Raw genomic sequence first — 17,321 nt, 5'->3', positions numbered from 1 at the left:
GCCTTGAATGTATGTAACAACACTAAAATAAGTGGAAAGGCAAGTGGCAATTATGTCAGCTTACAGAGGGATATAGACAGGAACTTTGCAGGTGGAATGTAAATAGGAAAATGTGAAGTCATGGATTTTGTCAGAAAGCATAATTCATGCAAAGTAGGAGCAGAAGTCAATTCAGGCTTTGAGTGTGCTCCACTATTTAATGCAGTCATGACAGATCTCATATTTGCGTCAACTCCACTTGCCTACCCATGTTCCATAATGCTTTAACCCATTTCTTCTGAAAAATCAGTCTTATCTCCTTTGAGATGGACCAAATATTCCTTAAATGGAGCTAAACTATAGAAAACTATGACACAGCAAATTTGGGATTCCTTGTGCACGAAAAAGAGCATCCAACTTCTCTGGGAACTAAAGGAGGCAAATGGAGTATTGGCCATTATTAATAGCAATGATGTATAAAGATAGGAAAACCTTGGTAAAACTATATAAGCCACACCTAGAATGCTGTGAACAATTTTGTTCACCTTGGTTTTATTAATAGGGGCTGGAGAACTATGTACCTTTTGGGGGAAGTATATGAACACATTAGAGACGGTACAGAAGCATTTTGCAGGAGTGGTTTCAGGGATGCAAAATTTCCGTTATGCAACAAGATTAAAGGAGTTGGGAAAATAGCTATGAGGAAATTTGAAAGAGGTTTTAAAAATCATGCGTGGATGATGGGGAGGAACAATTCCTGCTTTAAAATGGTAGAGAATTAATAGACACAGATTTAAAATGTTTTGCAAAGGGAATAAATGTGATGAGAGAAAAATCATCTTCACACCGCGAATAGTTAGAGTACGGAGTGCACTGCCTGGAAGTTTGATTGAGACAGTTTGGAGGGTTTTGGATGATTATTTGGACAGAAAATTGGCACTAGGAAATACATGCTTGAAGACCCTGTATTGACACAAAGCATCTCTGTGATTGCTTGAGTTATCTAAGGAATGATATCCTGGCAGTGGAGGCATTCCAGAGAAGCTTCACAAGTTTGATCCCTGGAATGGGGAGATTTTCTTAGAAGGAAAGATTGAGTAGGTTGAACCTCACTTGAGTTTAGTAGAATACGACGTGACTTCTTTGTATGAGTCTTAGAGGGACTTGGCAGCTAGATGTAAGATGTTCCCATTATGGAAGAGTCTAGAGTCAGGTGGCATAATCTGAGTGCAGGATTGCCCATTAAAGCCAGATAAGGAACAATTTCTTGAGAGTTGTGAATCTATGGAGTTCTTTACCCCAGAGACCCATCACAGTTGGGTTAAAACTGCTCAAGGTGGATGGTAATTTTCTATCAGTAAGGGAACAGGGGGCTCCGTGGGAAAGCAATGAAAGCGGATTTGAGGCACAATAGGCAGTGAGGTCTTTGAATGGTGGAGCAGACTTGACCAAATCACTAATTCTGTTCTGCATTTTTTGGTCGGTCTGTAAGATGTTGCTTCACTGTGCCATACAAATTAAATACACTACTACTGAGTCATGTAGGTGAGGAATTCTTGCATTCCGATTCTGCTCATCTCAGCTGTAGTTCACCTTCAGGAGTGATTAAAATCATCTTGGGCTGTTACTGGAAAGTTAAAGGATGTTACCAGCCATGTGGACTTGTGATGAACATATTTCTGGATTTCACTAAATTTATGAAGTTCACCAGTCAATCAAAATTATGGAATAGCACAGAACAGTGGACATACTGTTGAGCACTGGTGATTGAAAGCAGGAATTTTATTTTAAAAGTTTCCCTGTGTAAGAGTGATATTCTGTGTTAAGTTGAAATGCTTATCTTCAAAGGAAGAAGTTGTTTTGCGCTGAACTATAATTCATGATTCAGTGTAGGCGGAACCAAGTTGCATTAAAACCAATAGGTCTAAAGACATGCTTTGGTAACCGAGTTGAATTGTTAACAGAACTGCAGTTTAAATGGTTCACCTTTTTCAGGTTGTAGTTCTGAATCACAAAATATTTTAAGTGTTTTGCTGCAGTGATATTTGTGTATACATAACATGTAATTTTCTTAGCAAGTCAGACAGCATCTATGGAGAAGAGTTTAAAAGTTTGAGTGCAGTGCTACTTCAGAACTCTGAAAAAGAGTCTTATTGGACTTGAAGTAATAGCTCTTTCTATTTTTGCCATGGGACTTGCTGAGTTTCTTAGCAATTTCTCCTCTTACTCTAAGTTTCCAGCATACACAGTGTTTTGCTTTTATTTATGTAATATTTTAATATTGTAATAAGCCTTTGAACAATGAGCAAAAGTATTTTGCACTTTAAGGACCACTAAGCTTTTTATATTTAATGTTTTGCAAGTTTCCCCTTTTCTTCATCTCCCCACTGCTAAGTGCACCTGTACGGATAGAAATGAGCAGAACTGGGTACTGCAGATGCTGGAAATCAGAGTATAGATTAGAGTGGTGCTGGAAAAGCACAGCACGTCAGGCAGCATCCGAGGAGCAGGAAAATCGCCGTTTCGGTCAAAAGCCCTTGGGGTCAAATTAAACTCTTGCTTTTTTTTTTGAAAGAATAATCCAGCCACATTTGCTGTTGGACTTAGGTCAGAAATGTTTACTTAGAGAACCACTGGAATGGAAGGGAACGTACAAACAGTTGGTCTGGCACTGCTAGGTGCTGACCTTCTCAAATCAATAACGTAATGTTGTACTGTCTATCCTGTAACAAGCAGAGGTTTTGTCTGATTTGTATATGCTTAGATGAGTTGATGTCAGAGAGCATTGGGTTCAAGTTCCACTCTCATGAAAGCCTGATTTAAGCTTACGATTTCAGTGCATACTGAATGAGGATACCAACAGAGGTGATTTTGAAAGCAACATTAAATTGAAGCCCCATTTTATTTGTTAATGAAAATTCATTGGATCCCATGGCAGTAAATAGACAAGAGCAGTACACTCTCCTAGTATCCTGTCCAGCATTTTCCCCTCGGGTGTGACCACCAGGTTAATGTCATTCATTGCACTTGTATGTCAGATCTTGCTGTGCACAAATTGGCTGCTAGATTTGCCTGCAAAACCAAAGTATGCTAACTGTATCCATGATGAATTTACTACACTTCCTTTCCCTCTGGATCTCTTTAACCTCCCCTAAATATCTACATATATTCAGCAAAGCATCCGGACACCATTGAGTAACCTGGTTCCCAATGAGATCTAGTATAACCTGTACCAGTTCATGATGTGTATTCTCATACAACACTTTACTTCATTACTGTTCTGCCAATCAGGTCTTCCTGTTCCACAGGGCATTGTATATATTCTTCAGTTAGTGGGAGTATATATGGAGTACCTGTGGGTATTTTTAAATCATCCTCACATAGTAATCTATTTTCAGCCTCCCCTCGACCTACAAGGATCACGCATGGTTATCGGGTGTTACCCCTGTGTCGCCTGATAATAATTAGATCAGTCATCATGCTTTCCCCATCATTGTGACACACCGTAGTCATATTTACTGTTACAGAAAGTCCTTTCCTGTAAAGGTCATGTCTTGGTTTGCTGTCTTCAGCACCATATAGCCACTGCATTCATCACACCATGATGTGTGCTTGTGGTTGGACTTCAATCATTCGCTCTTGTCCCTTGTATTTGTACCACCCTGTTCCATATGCCATTCATGACAGCCAACACTGTAATCCAAATAAATCGTTTTCCCAATTGTGCAAATTTTGCAATAAAGATAATTTCACAGCAGTTACTCCTCTTTAGTTAACACACCTGTGTTTCTAATTGAACAAATTTCTCGGCTATTTTTCTAAGCCCACTCCTGTCTCCCTTTCCCACTCAGGCAGAGTTTGTTTTTCGTCCACTCTTTTTCCTTTTCTTCGGAGATCTGCTGAACATATGTGGCTAAGTTTCTTGACCTGTTTAGGTGCAGTCAGAGCCACAGCTTGAACAAGCTTCTCTCATCCTGATATGTGGTATTGGTGGCAGTTATACTGTGCCCCTCTGGACTTTAGTTGGTTAACATGATATAATCCCTGTATCTCAAAGTTTTTGGTGTACTGAGGGCTTGGCTTTTGCTATCACTAAGTGGGACCTGCGCACCACGGAGTCTGGAAAGTCCTAGGTTGGAGATGTTAAAACCTCACTCGTTGCCCTGTCTGTGTGTCACTAGGCTTGGCTTCCATCCCTGCCATCTGCTCGGTGATTTTATGAATGCCAATTAATACTTAATTTTGTGGTAGTGTGAAAACCACCTGTGTCCATTAAAAACTTGATGAGCCAGCCTTCATAGAACATAGAAAAGTACAGCACAGAACAGGCCCTTTGGCCCACGATGTTGTGCCAAGTTTTAATCCTAATGTAAAATATAGTAACTTAACCTACACAACCCTCAACTCACTGCTATCCATGTGCATGTCCAGCAGTCACTTAAATGTCCCCAATGTCTCTGCTTCCACCACCACAGCTGGCAACGCATTTCATGCATTCACAACTCTCTGCGTAAAGAGCCTATTGTGGGCGGCACGGTGGCACAGTGGTTAGCACTGCTGCCTCACAGCGCCAGAGACCCGGGTTCAATTCCCGCCTCAGGCGACTGACTGTGTGGAGTTTGCACATTCTCCCCCTGTCTGCGTGGGTTTCCTCTGGGTGCTCCGGTTTCCTCCCACAGTCCAAAGATGTGCAGATCAGGTGAATTGGCCATGCTAAATTGTCCGTAGTGTTAGGTAAGGGGTAAATGTAGGGGTATGGGTGGTTTGCGCTTCGGCGGGTCGGTGTGGACTTGTTGGGCTGAAGGGCCTGTTTCCACACTGTAAAGTAATCTAATCTAATCTAATCTCTGACGTCTCCTTTATACCTTGCTCCTCATATCTTCAAACTATGACTCCTCGTACCAGTCAATCCTGCCCTGGGGAAAAGTCTCTGGTTATTGACTCTATCTATGCCACTCATTATTTTGTATACCTCGATCAGGTCCCCTCTCTTCCTCCTTCTCTCCAGAGAGAAAAGTCCGAGCTTATTCAACCTCTCTTCACAAGGCAAGCCCTGCAGTCCAGGCAGCATCCTGGTAAACCTTTTTTGCACCCTCTCCAAAGCCTCTGTATCTTTCCTGTACTAGGGCGACCAGAACTGGACACAGTATTCCAAGTGTGGTCTCACCAGGGACTTGTAGAGCTGCAGCAAAACCTCGTGGCCCTTGAACTCGATCCCCCTATTAATGAAAGCCAAAACAACCCTTGCTTTCTTAACAATCCTATCCACTTGGGTGGTAACTTTTGAGGGATCTATGTACTTGCACACCCAGATCCCTCTGTTCCTCCACACTGCCAAGTGTGTACAGGGAGGTCTTCCCACACGGTCCCATTGGCTTGAGGCCTGACACTGTCACATGTGGGGACTTTGACCCTTTGGTTCTGCTTGGTTCATCAATGTCAAGGAGCCTTTGAGAGGCAATGGGACAGCTACCTGTATGGAGATGGCCAACCATGAGCAAAATGTTCTGCACCTCCACAGTTAAAACACTTCTGGCTGTGGCTGCAATCCCAAAGACAGGTGAGGGTGTCCCCCTTTTTCTGCCTATAATTCTTCCCGTATTTCATTTTTACTCGTTCCATTTTTCTCTGCCGTTTTTCTTGTCCTCAACTTCTTTCGTCCAAGACCTGACCATCAACCAAATCATCCGCACCTTGTGGATGATGTCTGAGGGGTTGAATCTTTTGCACACCTTTCTACCTCCTCTGGCATGGGACACCAGGGTGCACCACATCTTCCTGAGCATGTCAGGCCAGTTCATTCTCTAAATATCCCCAATCCATGTCTTTCTCGTCACAGTACTGTCCTCTGTCAGAGAGTGCGGACAAAACCTCATTGGCTAAATAACAGACTTTAAAGCCGATGTCTCCTGGCATTTGTCTGCAGTTTGGCCCCTATTTTCAGTTTGAGCTTGATGAAGGACCTTACTAGTTGACTGTAAATCCTTACACTTTGCCTCCATCATTTGGGCCTTTTCCTGTTCCTGTCTCCTTATGAGCCCTTTCCTTTGCTATCTAGCCTTTTCAGACTGGTTTTGAAAACAGTCAAACGAACCACTTAGACTTGGTTTTGTTCCTCAGTTTTCTAATTTTCCTCTTTTAAAATTTCAGATTTAATTTTCATCTTGCCGCGAGACTGGAGGTTTAAAATTAGCACGTCTCGTTACCTCTGTTTCCATTTCAAGCTATATTTTCCGTGTACACATAACAAATCGAAACTGCCTCCTTCTCTTCTGGGTGCGCACTGTACCGTATTCTAGCTTTATCCCAGAGTGTCTGTGCTGCCAATCCTTGATCAATGAAATCTGACCCATTACAGAAATCAACCCACTGTGGCCATTTCTTACCAAGATAATGCTTAAACACTGTTTCTCACACTGGCTGACTGCTTGCTTTGATCAGTGTTCAGGTGTTAGGTTCTTTTCCTGAAGTTTCAGGCACAGGATGTAATTTGCAACACCAACTTCTACAAACCGTTAAAGTTTATTAAAGCCTGTACAAGCTAGGTGACCTCCTTTGACCCTCCTCACAGGCGTGCGAAGTCAAGTCAAAAGAGGTCTTGAACAAAGAAAACACCTCCCCTTTCTGCAGGTCATTTGGTAATGCTTACAGATACTCTGGCCATTCCCCTCATAACTACATTAACCCAGGTACAATGGTCAGATTAGGTCATCCTCTGAGATAATGTAAATGCCCTAATCCCGGGGAAATGCTATGCAAATGACTTCCTGATGCACTGATCCCCCAAGACAATGTAGGTGTGATATGCTTCAGTATCGGAGGATGATCACGCAAATGAATTTTATTGACTGGGGATGGCTATGAAAGCATTTCTGAATGGCACGGTGGCTCAGTGGTTAGCACTGCTGCCTCAGTGCTAGTACAGTTTAACCCTTTAACATTACATTAATGTCCAGAGAGAGTCAAATTTAATTTTCTAACATTACATAGGCTGCAGTCAGCAGACTTCAAAACTCCTGCTGTCATGTTTGGTGTAGATTGTCAGAGAGCCCTGGGTCCACATTTATCAACCCTGTCTGTTACTGCTTCAAAACATTTCAGGTTAATTTTGATGTTTCTCTGTGAGGTTCATGAAAGTTTGTAATGTAGGAAATGAAGTTTGAATTCTTATTTCACAAATACTGTCGGTTTTGTTCTCTAACATACTCTCTGAATCTACATTCCGGAGTTGATGGAATATCTGGCTTCTAAAGAGGTTTTATTTCTTGTTGCAGAAGACACCCTGGCCTTCTGGAAAGGAATAGCGGATGTGGGTCTGCTGGGAGAAGTTGTTACTAACATTCAGAAGGAGCTGATGGAGATGTTGGCAGGTGTTCAGCAGAGGATGTGTCAGACTCCATTACAAATCACAGGTAGGTAGGGGAACATCTGGCTGTATTTTGTATTTGGGTATTGGCTGTCAAATGTTTCCGTGAAGTTGATTATCTGCTCTCTGTCTGGTGACTGTTCACTTGAAGATCTTGCAGACTCGAGTCTGAGAAGTTTGTTGTGATGCCCCTACTGTAATGCTGTCTACGCTGGACTCTCCACCTCCACTTTTGAAACACCTCCGTTTCGCAAAGGACCTACTGTCCATATCCTACTGAACAAATCCAGCTTACCAACCATTCTCATTGGCCTTCCTGGACTCTGCCTCAAATTTCAACCTGTACCCTCATCTTTAATGTCTTTGTGGATTCCTTTCCCCATCCCTAACTTTCTACGCCCATATCAAATTCCTTCTGTTCCCTAAATACTAGAGTGTTCTCTTGCTAAACTCCTTTGCTTCCTCTCCACCTTTCCTTCACTCCCATGGCTTTATCTTCATTTGTCTCTGTGCAATCTCTCAGATTTTCTCTCTAACATCCTCTGTCTCTAGCAGTTCTATCCTTTCAGATCATCTTTAAATGCGTTTCTTTGACTGGAGGCCTGTGACCAACGGTGTGCCACAAGGATCGGTGCTAGGTCAACCGCTTTTTGTCATTGACATAAATGATTTGGATGTGGGCATAGGAGCTTTAGTTAGTAAGTTTGCAAATGACACCAAATTGGAGGTATAATGGACAGCGAAGAAGGTTACCTCAGTACAATTGGATCTTGATCAGATGGACCAATGGGCTGAGGAGTGGCAGATAGAATTTAATTTAGATAAATGCGAGGTGTTGTATTTTTGGAAAGACAAATCATAGCAAGGCTTATACACCTTAATGGTAAGGTCCTGGGAACTGTTGCTGAACAAAGAGACCTTGGAGTGCAGGTTCATAGCTCCTAGAAAGTGGAGTCGCAGGTAGATAGGATAGTGAAAAAGGTGTTTGGAATGCTTTCCTTTATTGGACAGAGCATCAAGTATAGGAGTTGGATGGTCATGTTGTGGCTGCACAGGACATTGGTTAGGCCACTTTGGGAATATTGTTTGCAGTTCTGGTCTCCCTCCTACTGGAAGGATGTTGTGAAACATGAAAGGGTTCAGAAAAGATTTACAAGGATTTTGCCGGGGTTGGAGGATTTGAGCTATAGGGAGAGGCTGAATAGGCTGGGGCTGTTTTCTCTGGAGTGTCGGAGGCTAAGGGGTGACCTTATAGAGGTTTATAAAATCATGAGGGGCATGGATAGAGTAAATAGACAAGGTCTTTTCCCTTGGATGGGGGTGTCCAGAACTAGAGTGCTTGGGTTAAGGGTGAGAACGGAAAAAATTGAAAGGAACCTAAGGGACAACTTTTTCACGCATAGGGTGGTGCATGTGTGGAATGGGCTGCCAGAGGAAGTGGTGGAGGCTGGTACAATTGCAACATTTAAAAAGCATCTGGATAGATATATGAATAGGAAGGGCTTAGAGGGATATGGGCCAAGTGTTGGCACATGGGACTAGATTAGGTTAGGATATCTGGTCAGCATGGATGAGTTAGACCGAAGGGTCTCTTTCTATGCTGCATACCTCTATAAACTCCTGACTTTATGACCAAACCTTTGGTCATCTCCCCAAATCCCTTCTTAGACTTTGTGGCAAGTTTCCTCATAATCTTGATGAAGTTTTCACATACAAATGCTTTTGCATGTCAGTTACTTTTGTTATCTGATTAATTTCTGTTTCTTTCCACCACCACCATCACCCGCTTTACTGCAGTATTCTTCAGGCTGCTGCGGATGAACTATCTAGTGCCCTTGAGACTTGCCAACACTGCCCCCAATGATCAGGCAATACAGACTAATGGACAAGTGTGCACGTCTTGTTTTCTCAGTTTGTTTTTGAGTTCCTGGAAGTTTGCACAGGGCTGCTTTTGGCATTCTCATTCGTGATTTTTAGAACCTAAATAACCTAGAATGATCTAAGCGTATCAATGGAGGAACAGGAGTGGGCCATTTAGCCCTTCAAATGTGTTCCAAAGTTTAATGAGATCATAGCTGATCTATAAATTTGAACATGAAGATTGTGGTGTAATGCTTGTCACTAGGATAATAATCCAGATACTCGGCTCATGTCATATCCTACTGTGACCATGGGTGGAAATTAAAACATCAGTTGATGTTTTCCTGGAAAAAAAAGTCTGGAATTAAACTTCTCAATATTGGTGCTATAAAGCTGCTATCAGTTGTAAAAGGTCATCTGATTCATTAATGCCCTTTAGGAAAGGAAATCTGCTATTCTTGCATGTCCAGCATCTGTCTCCAGATCCACAACAATGAACCGTTCTCTGAAATGACCCAACAAGCCATTCAGTTCAGGACGTAATTAAGGATGAGCAAGCCAATGCTGACTTTGTTCGCAACATCCACAACAAAAAGAATAATGATTCTACACTGTTAATTATTGGTAAAGCTGTAGTTGTTACATTATTAATGTGGGAAGAAAAAGTAACCAGAATTCTATTCTTGATTATTATCATCACTGCCTGAATTATTGGCGAGAATATCAACCTTCCTTGTGATATCCTCCACCATAAATTAGCCTGTTGACAGAATCTTTATTTGCCCATTAATGAACACTGTTGTGAGGTACTGGATGATTGCAGGGTTAACCCAGCAATGGTTTGTGATTTTAGGATGCTTAGTTGGACAAGCGGGCTGATGGGTATGTGATCAGTAATGCCTATTCTGGATTGGAGATATTGCAAATATCTGTGCTTTCCTTTCAGATGCTGCTGTCCTGAACAATATGGCTCATACTTTTGGCCTGCTGGAGACTGTGAAGAAGGTTTTGGACAAAAGGAAGAGTCAGACTGATCAAAGCCAAGAACAAATTCATAATGACCTTGCAGGTAAGTTGTCTCAACCCCTTCTCCATGTGAAGGTGACAGGTCACCCAGAACACTGGCTCCAGGGCCAAAGAAGCAGGTATATTTCTTTGCCAGCCCAGTTGTGAGATCTGCCAGATGTCTTTGAGGATTAAGGTGAGATGGCTATCACTCCAGGAAAGTACCTGTTCATTATTCAGCCCCTCCCATAATTCATATATCCATTTAATCCAGATAGTGATTATATACTGCCAATTAAAAATTGATCTCAGGCTCTTGTTTTAATCAGTAATAGGCATTCCTATTCTTGCAGGTAGGGGTTCAGTTGGCTGAATTATGATGGAGTGACACCATCAATGCCGATTCATTTCTTGTGTTGGCTGAAGTCGCCCTAAAGGCCTCACCTTAATGCTGCCCCTCACCTGAGGCATAGTGACTCTCAATCTGAGCTCATCACTAACATCACACTAATGAGAGTGCGGTCTATGGTCCTCTGGGACTATGCAACTTTCACCAATTATTGAGGTGCATAGGGGTATTAAGCTTTTCTTAATAGTTGCATTCCTGTTACTGATAGAAGCCTGTTGCCTTCAGATGACCTTGTCTTGTTTGCTGCTGTTGGAAACCCTATATAAAGAATGTGGAATCTGGGTGCCCTCCATTCGAATCCCTTTGTAAGGCAACTTCTGAGTCCTTTATCTCAATAGTCTTGATGGCCTATAAAATTCAGCATCTGTTGTTAAGGTAGCTACATAGTGGGTTTGGTTGTGTCATTTTTTATTTTTGTTGTGTACTTTGCCTGGAATTTTATATTGATGTCTATCATTAATAAAAATTTCTACCTTATTCTCAAACTCAGATCATGTTGTGAAATTCAAGGTCTACTGTAATTTTCTAGTTGTATATCTAGTTTGTGCCTTCTGTTAGAATTAGACTGGGTACCAATTTGTTAATGTTTGGGACTCTGTAAAGTTCCTGACATTTCACTAACTGTCAATGGAACATCTTCATAGTGCAACAAAAAGTTTTATATATTCACTTTCATTTGTGCAATAAACCATCTCAACGCTTCACAGGTATGATTACAAGCCAAATTTGGCACTCAGCTGGATAAGTAACCAAAAACTTGAAAAGAGGTAGATTTTAAGGATCATCTAAGTGGAGAGTGTGTGGCCAAAGTGGGCAGACTTATGGAGGGTATTCCAGCACTTGAGGCCTAGGCAGCTGTTGGTGTTGTGTAAAGAGCCAGAACTGTGAGAACCCAGAGATCTTGGAGGAGATTAAGAGACAGCAAGAGATAATGGATGCTGAAGTTGTGGATAGAGGGGCAAGAGTTGTCTGGTAGAAATCAATACCATTCATTTTTAAATTTGTAAATGATTGCACTGATGGAGTTTATTTTTATTCCGTAATGCTCGTAACTTTTCATTGTCTTCCCTTAAAGAGCCATGTATGTACATGCCATGTAATCTTTAATATTGATTACTTTTCATTCCTTATAATTCTACATGTACTAAGGAGTGTAACACAAACATATGAAGTTATCATTGTTAATGTTAGAAATTAAGTAGCTTGCCCTTTCATTTTCTTGCCCCTCTCTAATTTTCTCCACTTTCCAACAACAGAACTAGAACGTCAGCTGGAAGAGCAGAGGAGACGAGCCAAGGAGCAGAAACTGAAAAACCAAACTCTGCAAAACGTAGTGCTGATGCCGATTGCTACTCCCAAACCCAACAAGCGCCCCCGACTGCAGCGACCTGCCTCCGCCACTATTCTCACCCCAACCACACCTGTCCAAACACCCCAGTTCACCGTCATTTCACCTATTGCTATCACTCCAATAGGAACAAACTTCTCTGTCGCCAATGTCACAACCATGCCTATGGCCATTGGCCAACAGTCCAGTCCTGTCACCGTACACACGTTGTCAGGTGGGTCCCAGCTCTTCACCAGGTATGCTGGCGTGGTCACTGCAGCCAAGACGACTGCCTCTGACACAGTCACCATTCATCCTGCCTCCAGCCTTGCCCTACTGAGCACAGCTGCCATCCAAGATAGCAACACCATCACGACCATGGCAGGCATGAACATGGGCCCTGTAGAACTGGTCACCGTGGACTCTGGTCTTGTATCTGTCGTTCAGAGTCACAGTGTTGACCATTCAACGGCAGAATCACAAACTGTGATTGAGATTCACCCTGGGCCAGAGATGGACTCGGACCCAGATGGTACAGCAGAAGCAGAGTGTGATGACAAGGTGCCGGACACGGACAACGAAACCCAAATACAAGCCATCGAAGTTGTGACCCAGGAGGAACAGCAGAATGAGCGAAATGAGAAAAATTAATTATAAACTTGAGTTATTGAAGTATTTGCTTGGCTGTATCTGAATGTACTGTTACCAAAACATAGTTATGTGTAAAAGATACGAATTTCACCCTGAGGATTTTTTAAAAGAAGGAATGCAATATTATTATGCATTCTATACGCTGTGGTCCGCCTGTTCAACTGGACCCCCAACCTTGGATCAGAATTTACTCCAGTTTGCCTTGTTTTGCAAGCTGCTAACAGCCAAAAAAATGTTTGGGTAGCATGTTAGCATCTTGACCTTAGCAATCTCGCATTGTCTGTCGCCTTTCCTGCCCAGAATAAGTTGTAAAGAGGATGCACGCTCAGGTTCATTGATGTATGTAAATAAAAGTTAAATACCTGACCCACATCCTTCCAGTTAGTCACCACGTATTAACCAACACTGGGTGGATTGATTCAGTTTTAATTAACCTGAGGCTGATGATAACATTCAATTTTGATTTCTGTCCCTGGAAGAGATGAGGGTATTCTTGCAGTGTGAAACAAAGCAAAAGCATAAAAGAATGGTTGGTGGTGACAAAATCAACTATGTTAATAACAATGCTGCATTGGGTACTTGGAAACAGTTCTGGGAGGCAATCACTACACCAATAGATTAGCAAAAAACAACTGCAGCTGCTGTAAGTCTGAAGTAAAAGTACAAAATTGCTGGAAGTGCACAGCAAAATATGTCAGCATCTGAAAAATCAAAACACAATTCTGCATCTTATAACTTTAAAAAAAAATTCACTTGTAAAGCATTTACCTGTCTTCTCTTTTCAGATGCTGCCAAACCTTGCTGTGTGCTTTTATTTTCACTCTTGTGTAACCCTTGTATATCCTTGCCAAAATTTGAACAAGCCTCATTTGTGTAAGGGCAGCTTCAGTGTCTCCTTTCCAATGATGTTTTCAAAAGTTTCTTAATGTGAGCCTGTAATGTTTTCATTTGCTTCTTATTATGAATCCACACTATGTACATTTTTTTACTAAACCAACAAAAATGCATAGCATTCCTGTATAACAATTAAATGCATGTGACGGAAGATGGTTGAAAATATTCAAATTCTTTTTGTGTCATGTCTGAGACTACTTTTTTTAAAATTACTCTTTCACCCTGCACTCTTGGTAGATGGATAACAAAACCTAATTTAACATTGGTGAAAAGATTTCAGATTCTGATAAAAGGCCATTAGATAAGGCTACAGCAAGGATTGCTGCAACTGGGATGCCTCTGAACTTGGAGGTGATGCAGAGTATTGTGGCTTTGCTGTGTGCTGCTCCTAGCTGGAAAGTGTATTCAAGCCTGTACAGTTCTTCTAGATCACGCTAACTTGTGAAAGTTACTTTGAGTTCACATAGAAAAGAATGAAAGAAACAAAATGCTGGAAACAGGTAAGTCCGCCTCTGTGCAGAGAAACCGTTAACATTTAAAGTCAATTACTTTTCATCAAGACAGAGTTTGACTTGTCTCAGCCTATTTCCTTGTGGTAATAAAATACATTTATATAGTGCCTTTAATGAAGTAGAACACCAGGCTTTTCACAACCTGATCAGGTAATGACAAAGCCAAAGAAAAACAGCTGATTGAAGTTTAATCAAAGAAGTTTTGAATATAAATTACAAGTCTTCTAAATTATATAGTATTACACTTCAAAAATACTTCTTTGGCTCTAATGTGGTGTGTGACATGCTATAGTTATGCATGATGTTATATGTATTTGCATCTTTATATTTGAGAGAGGAGGAAGAACTGGAAAGTCTGCAGATTTAGTGAAGGAATCCCATAGCTTAGCATCTAGTGTCTGGCTCCTAGGAATAAATAAAAGAATTTGATGTGCAAAATGTCAAAATTAGAGGAAGCAAATAGGCCCTCGCAGAAAAAGTTTGCTTTCCATAAATGGTTTATAAATCTCCCAAATATAGGTAATGAGTTTGGGAAGTGAAAGATATTTAGAGTCACAGGTACAGCATGGAAACAGACTCTGATCCCATTTGGCAGCATTAGCCCATATCCCTCTAGACACTTGCTATTCATGTACCCATCCAGATGCCTTTTAATTGTACTAGCTGTCTCCACTTTCTCTGGCAGTTCATACTTTTCATGTACCACCCTCTGTGAAAAAGTTGCTGCTTAGGTCCCTTTTAAATCCTTTTTCTCTCTCTCTCATTCCCCCCCCAACCCTTTCGATGCCTTCTAGTTTTCGTCTCCCTTATGCTGGGAAAAAGACCATGGCTATTCACCCTATCTATGCCCCTCGTGACTTTACACATCTCCATAAGGTCACCCCTCAGCCTCTGGCACTCCAGGGAAAATAACCACAGCCTCTCCAACCCTGGCAAGATGTTGTCAACCTTTTCTGCACCCTTTTAAGTTTAACAATATCTTTCCTATTAGCAGGGAGACGAGAAATGAATACTATAATTCCAAAAGTGGCCTAGCCAATGTTTTCTATAGCCATAACATGATATCCTAACTCATAAACCCAATGTACTGATTAATAAATGCAAGTGTGTCAAATGGCTTTTTCACTACCTTGTGAAAGGTACTACTGTGACTCCACTTTCAAGAGTCTATGAGCTTGCATACGACGGTCTCTGTGTTAGGCAACACTGCCCAGGACCTTATTATTAAGCCCTGCCCTGATTTGCCTCACCAAAATGCAACACTTCACATTTATCTAAATTAAACTCCATCTGTCACTCCTCAGCCCATTTGATCAAGGTCCCATTTTACACTGAGGTAACCCTTGTTCGGTACACCACCAATTTTGGTGACCTCTACAAATTTACTAACCATTTCTCCTACGTTTACATCCAAATCACTTATATCAATGTCTAAAAGCAGTGGACCCAGCATCGATCCTTGTGGCACACTGCTGGTTGCAGGCCTCCAGTCTGAAAAATAACCTTCCACTACCACTTTGTCTCCTGCCTTCAGGCTAATTTGTTCCATGTGGAAATGCTTTCTACGGCTAAGGTATATTGTTGGGTTGTAGCAAAATCCATTTGGATCAACTGACCTTTACTTTGATCCAGAAGTAGAACATCTATATTCCTAAATTTATAATAAGACAATGATTATAAGTTTGTGTGGATGTAACCTACAATTGTGCTGAATAATTGCATGAATTTGGTGTCTTAATTACTTGTTCTCACTTAATGATTACACTAGCTCTGCAAAGTCCTTGAATCTTCCTTGTGTCTTATACCTTTCAGTCATCTGACTCTGGGCTTTTGTGCATCGCAATCAGCTCAATCTATGTAGTAGAGCCTTCAACTCTCTTGAATGTGCTATTTGTACTTGAAGCTCTTGGTAATCACAAGCCCTCTCAATATGTTTGAAAGTTATCTTAAGATTGCCTTGCCCAGTACGTTTTTGGTCGCATTTCCTAAAGGTTGCAGTGCACCTTAATGTATGACTTGGATTGATAGAATTTATATTTATCAAATGGTTCCTGTGATGCTGCTGGTTCTTTAACCTTCAATTTTATGCTGCTGTTCTGTGTAGTTTTGTAATGTTTTCTAAAGCGCATATTCTTTTAAGTTTATCTTGTTTAAATTTCTAATTCAATAGTCAATTGTGGTAAAGTTAACATTTCATATTCTACCAACTTCTTATGTGGAAAACATTTCCCTCTTAGATTTTGGTGCTACTTCAGCCCATACTATGTACAAATTTACTACTTTAGGAAACTGTTTCACAAGACAGATTGGTATTGTTGAGGTACAGATCAGTTGTGATCTAACTGAATTGTGGAAGAGATTAGTGACTGAAATTTTTAAAAATTAAATTTGTACCTAAAATCTCATGGCCATTTACAATCTAAAGAAATGAAACTATGTTAAGTTTGTGCTAGAGAAGTTGATTGGTCGTTATCCTTTACCAATGTGATAATTGTTAGTTATGACATTGCATACTAAACTACATTTTCTGCAAGAGGACTAATAAATAACTGGTGCAGAATTGCAGTAGCTCCCTGACTGAGGTTGAGGGAGAGATGCTGATTTATGACAGTGCTTCAGGGTGGCATGAGCCATAGAGCAATTTGTAGCAATTTCAAGTTTTCCTCGCAAGTTGTTGCTTAATTTGTGCACTTACAAGCGCTAGCATTGTTTTCCCAAAGTCTGCTCTTATATTTAATGTGAGTTGCGTAGATGTATCTAATTATTGTGATAATTAGCTTTCCAGATTTCAGTCCAAAATCTTATTGGCAGTTTCCAATGGCCAAATTAGTTACCTGCTCTCCCAAATACAGCATGAAGCCAAGCTGTCCAGTAGATCCATGTTTTGTCTGGAGTTACTGATTACTTTGCCTCAATCAGTCCTGACTCATTGAATTGACTTGAATGGCCCATCAGTCAGGTTGCCTTTAGCCTTTACAGGTAGGCTAGAATACAAAAAGGAAGTTTTGCTGCAGCCTAACAAAACCTTAGTTATCACATTATTTAAAGTTCTGTATACCTTGGAAATATGTGTTAGCTTGGAAGGAGTGCAGCACAGATTCATTTGTTAACCGAGGTTTCAAGGAATAGTTTGCAGAAAGACCAAGACTAGGCTTGTGGACCATGGCATTTTAAAGATAAAGGAGTCTCTATAGTTTTGAAAGTTTTTATAAGGTAAACTTTGATAAAGAAATAATACAGATAGGGAAATGCAGAATATGGAGAATGAAGCTTATAATCAAAGTGAGGGAAATCAGAAGAATGCAATAGATGTATGCA

The 17,321-nt window shown here is 41.0% G+C and overlaps 1 protein-coding gene across 2 annotated transcripts in view; it reads left to right on the top strand.

The window, feature by feature from the left end:
- The window catches only part of LOC122563597 (glucocorticoid modulatory element-binding protein 1-like), a 45,161-nt gene extending 31,519 nt beyond the window's left edge, over positions 1-13,642 (top strand). For both annotated transcript variants that reach the window (XM_043717524.2, XM_087976792.1), the window contains exons 7-9: positions 7,254-7,391; positions 10,152-10,274; positions 11,876-13,642. In XM_043717524.2, coding sequence (XP_043573459.1) covers positions 7,254-7,391; positions 10,152-10,274; positions 11,876-12,597 — 983 coding nt within the window. In that variant the 3' untranslated portion in view covers positions 12,598-13,642. The remainder of the gene's footprint in view (positions 1-7,253; positions 7,392-10,151; positions 10,275-11,875) is intronic.
- Positions 13,643-17,321: the final 3,679 nt, after the last annotated feature.

This window comes from Chiloscyllium plagiosum, unplaced genomic scaffold (genome assembly GCF_037043375.1).
Source record: "Chiloscyllium plagiosum isolate Xiang-an unplaced genomic scaffold, Cpla_swu_hap1 HiC_scaffold_30, whole genome shotgun sequence".
NCBI classification, from domain to species: domain Eukaryota; kingdom Metazoa; phylum Chordata; class Chondrichthyes; order Orectolobiformes; family Hemiscylliidae; genus Chiloscyllium; species Chiloscyllium plagiosum.
This window is presented reverse-complemented; position numbering and strand designations above follow the sequence as displayed.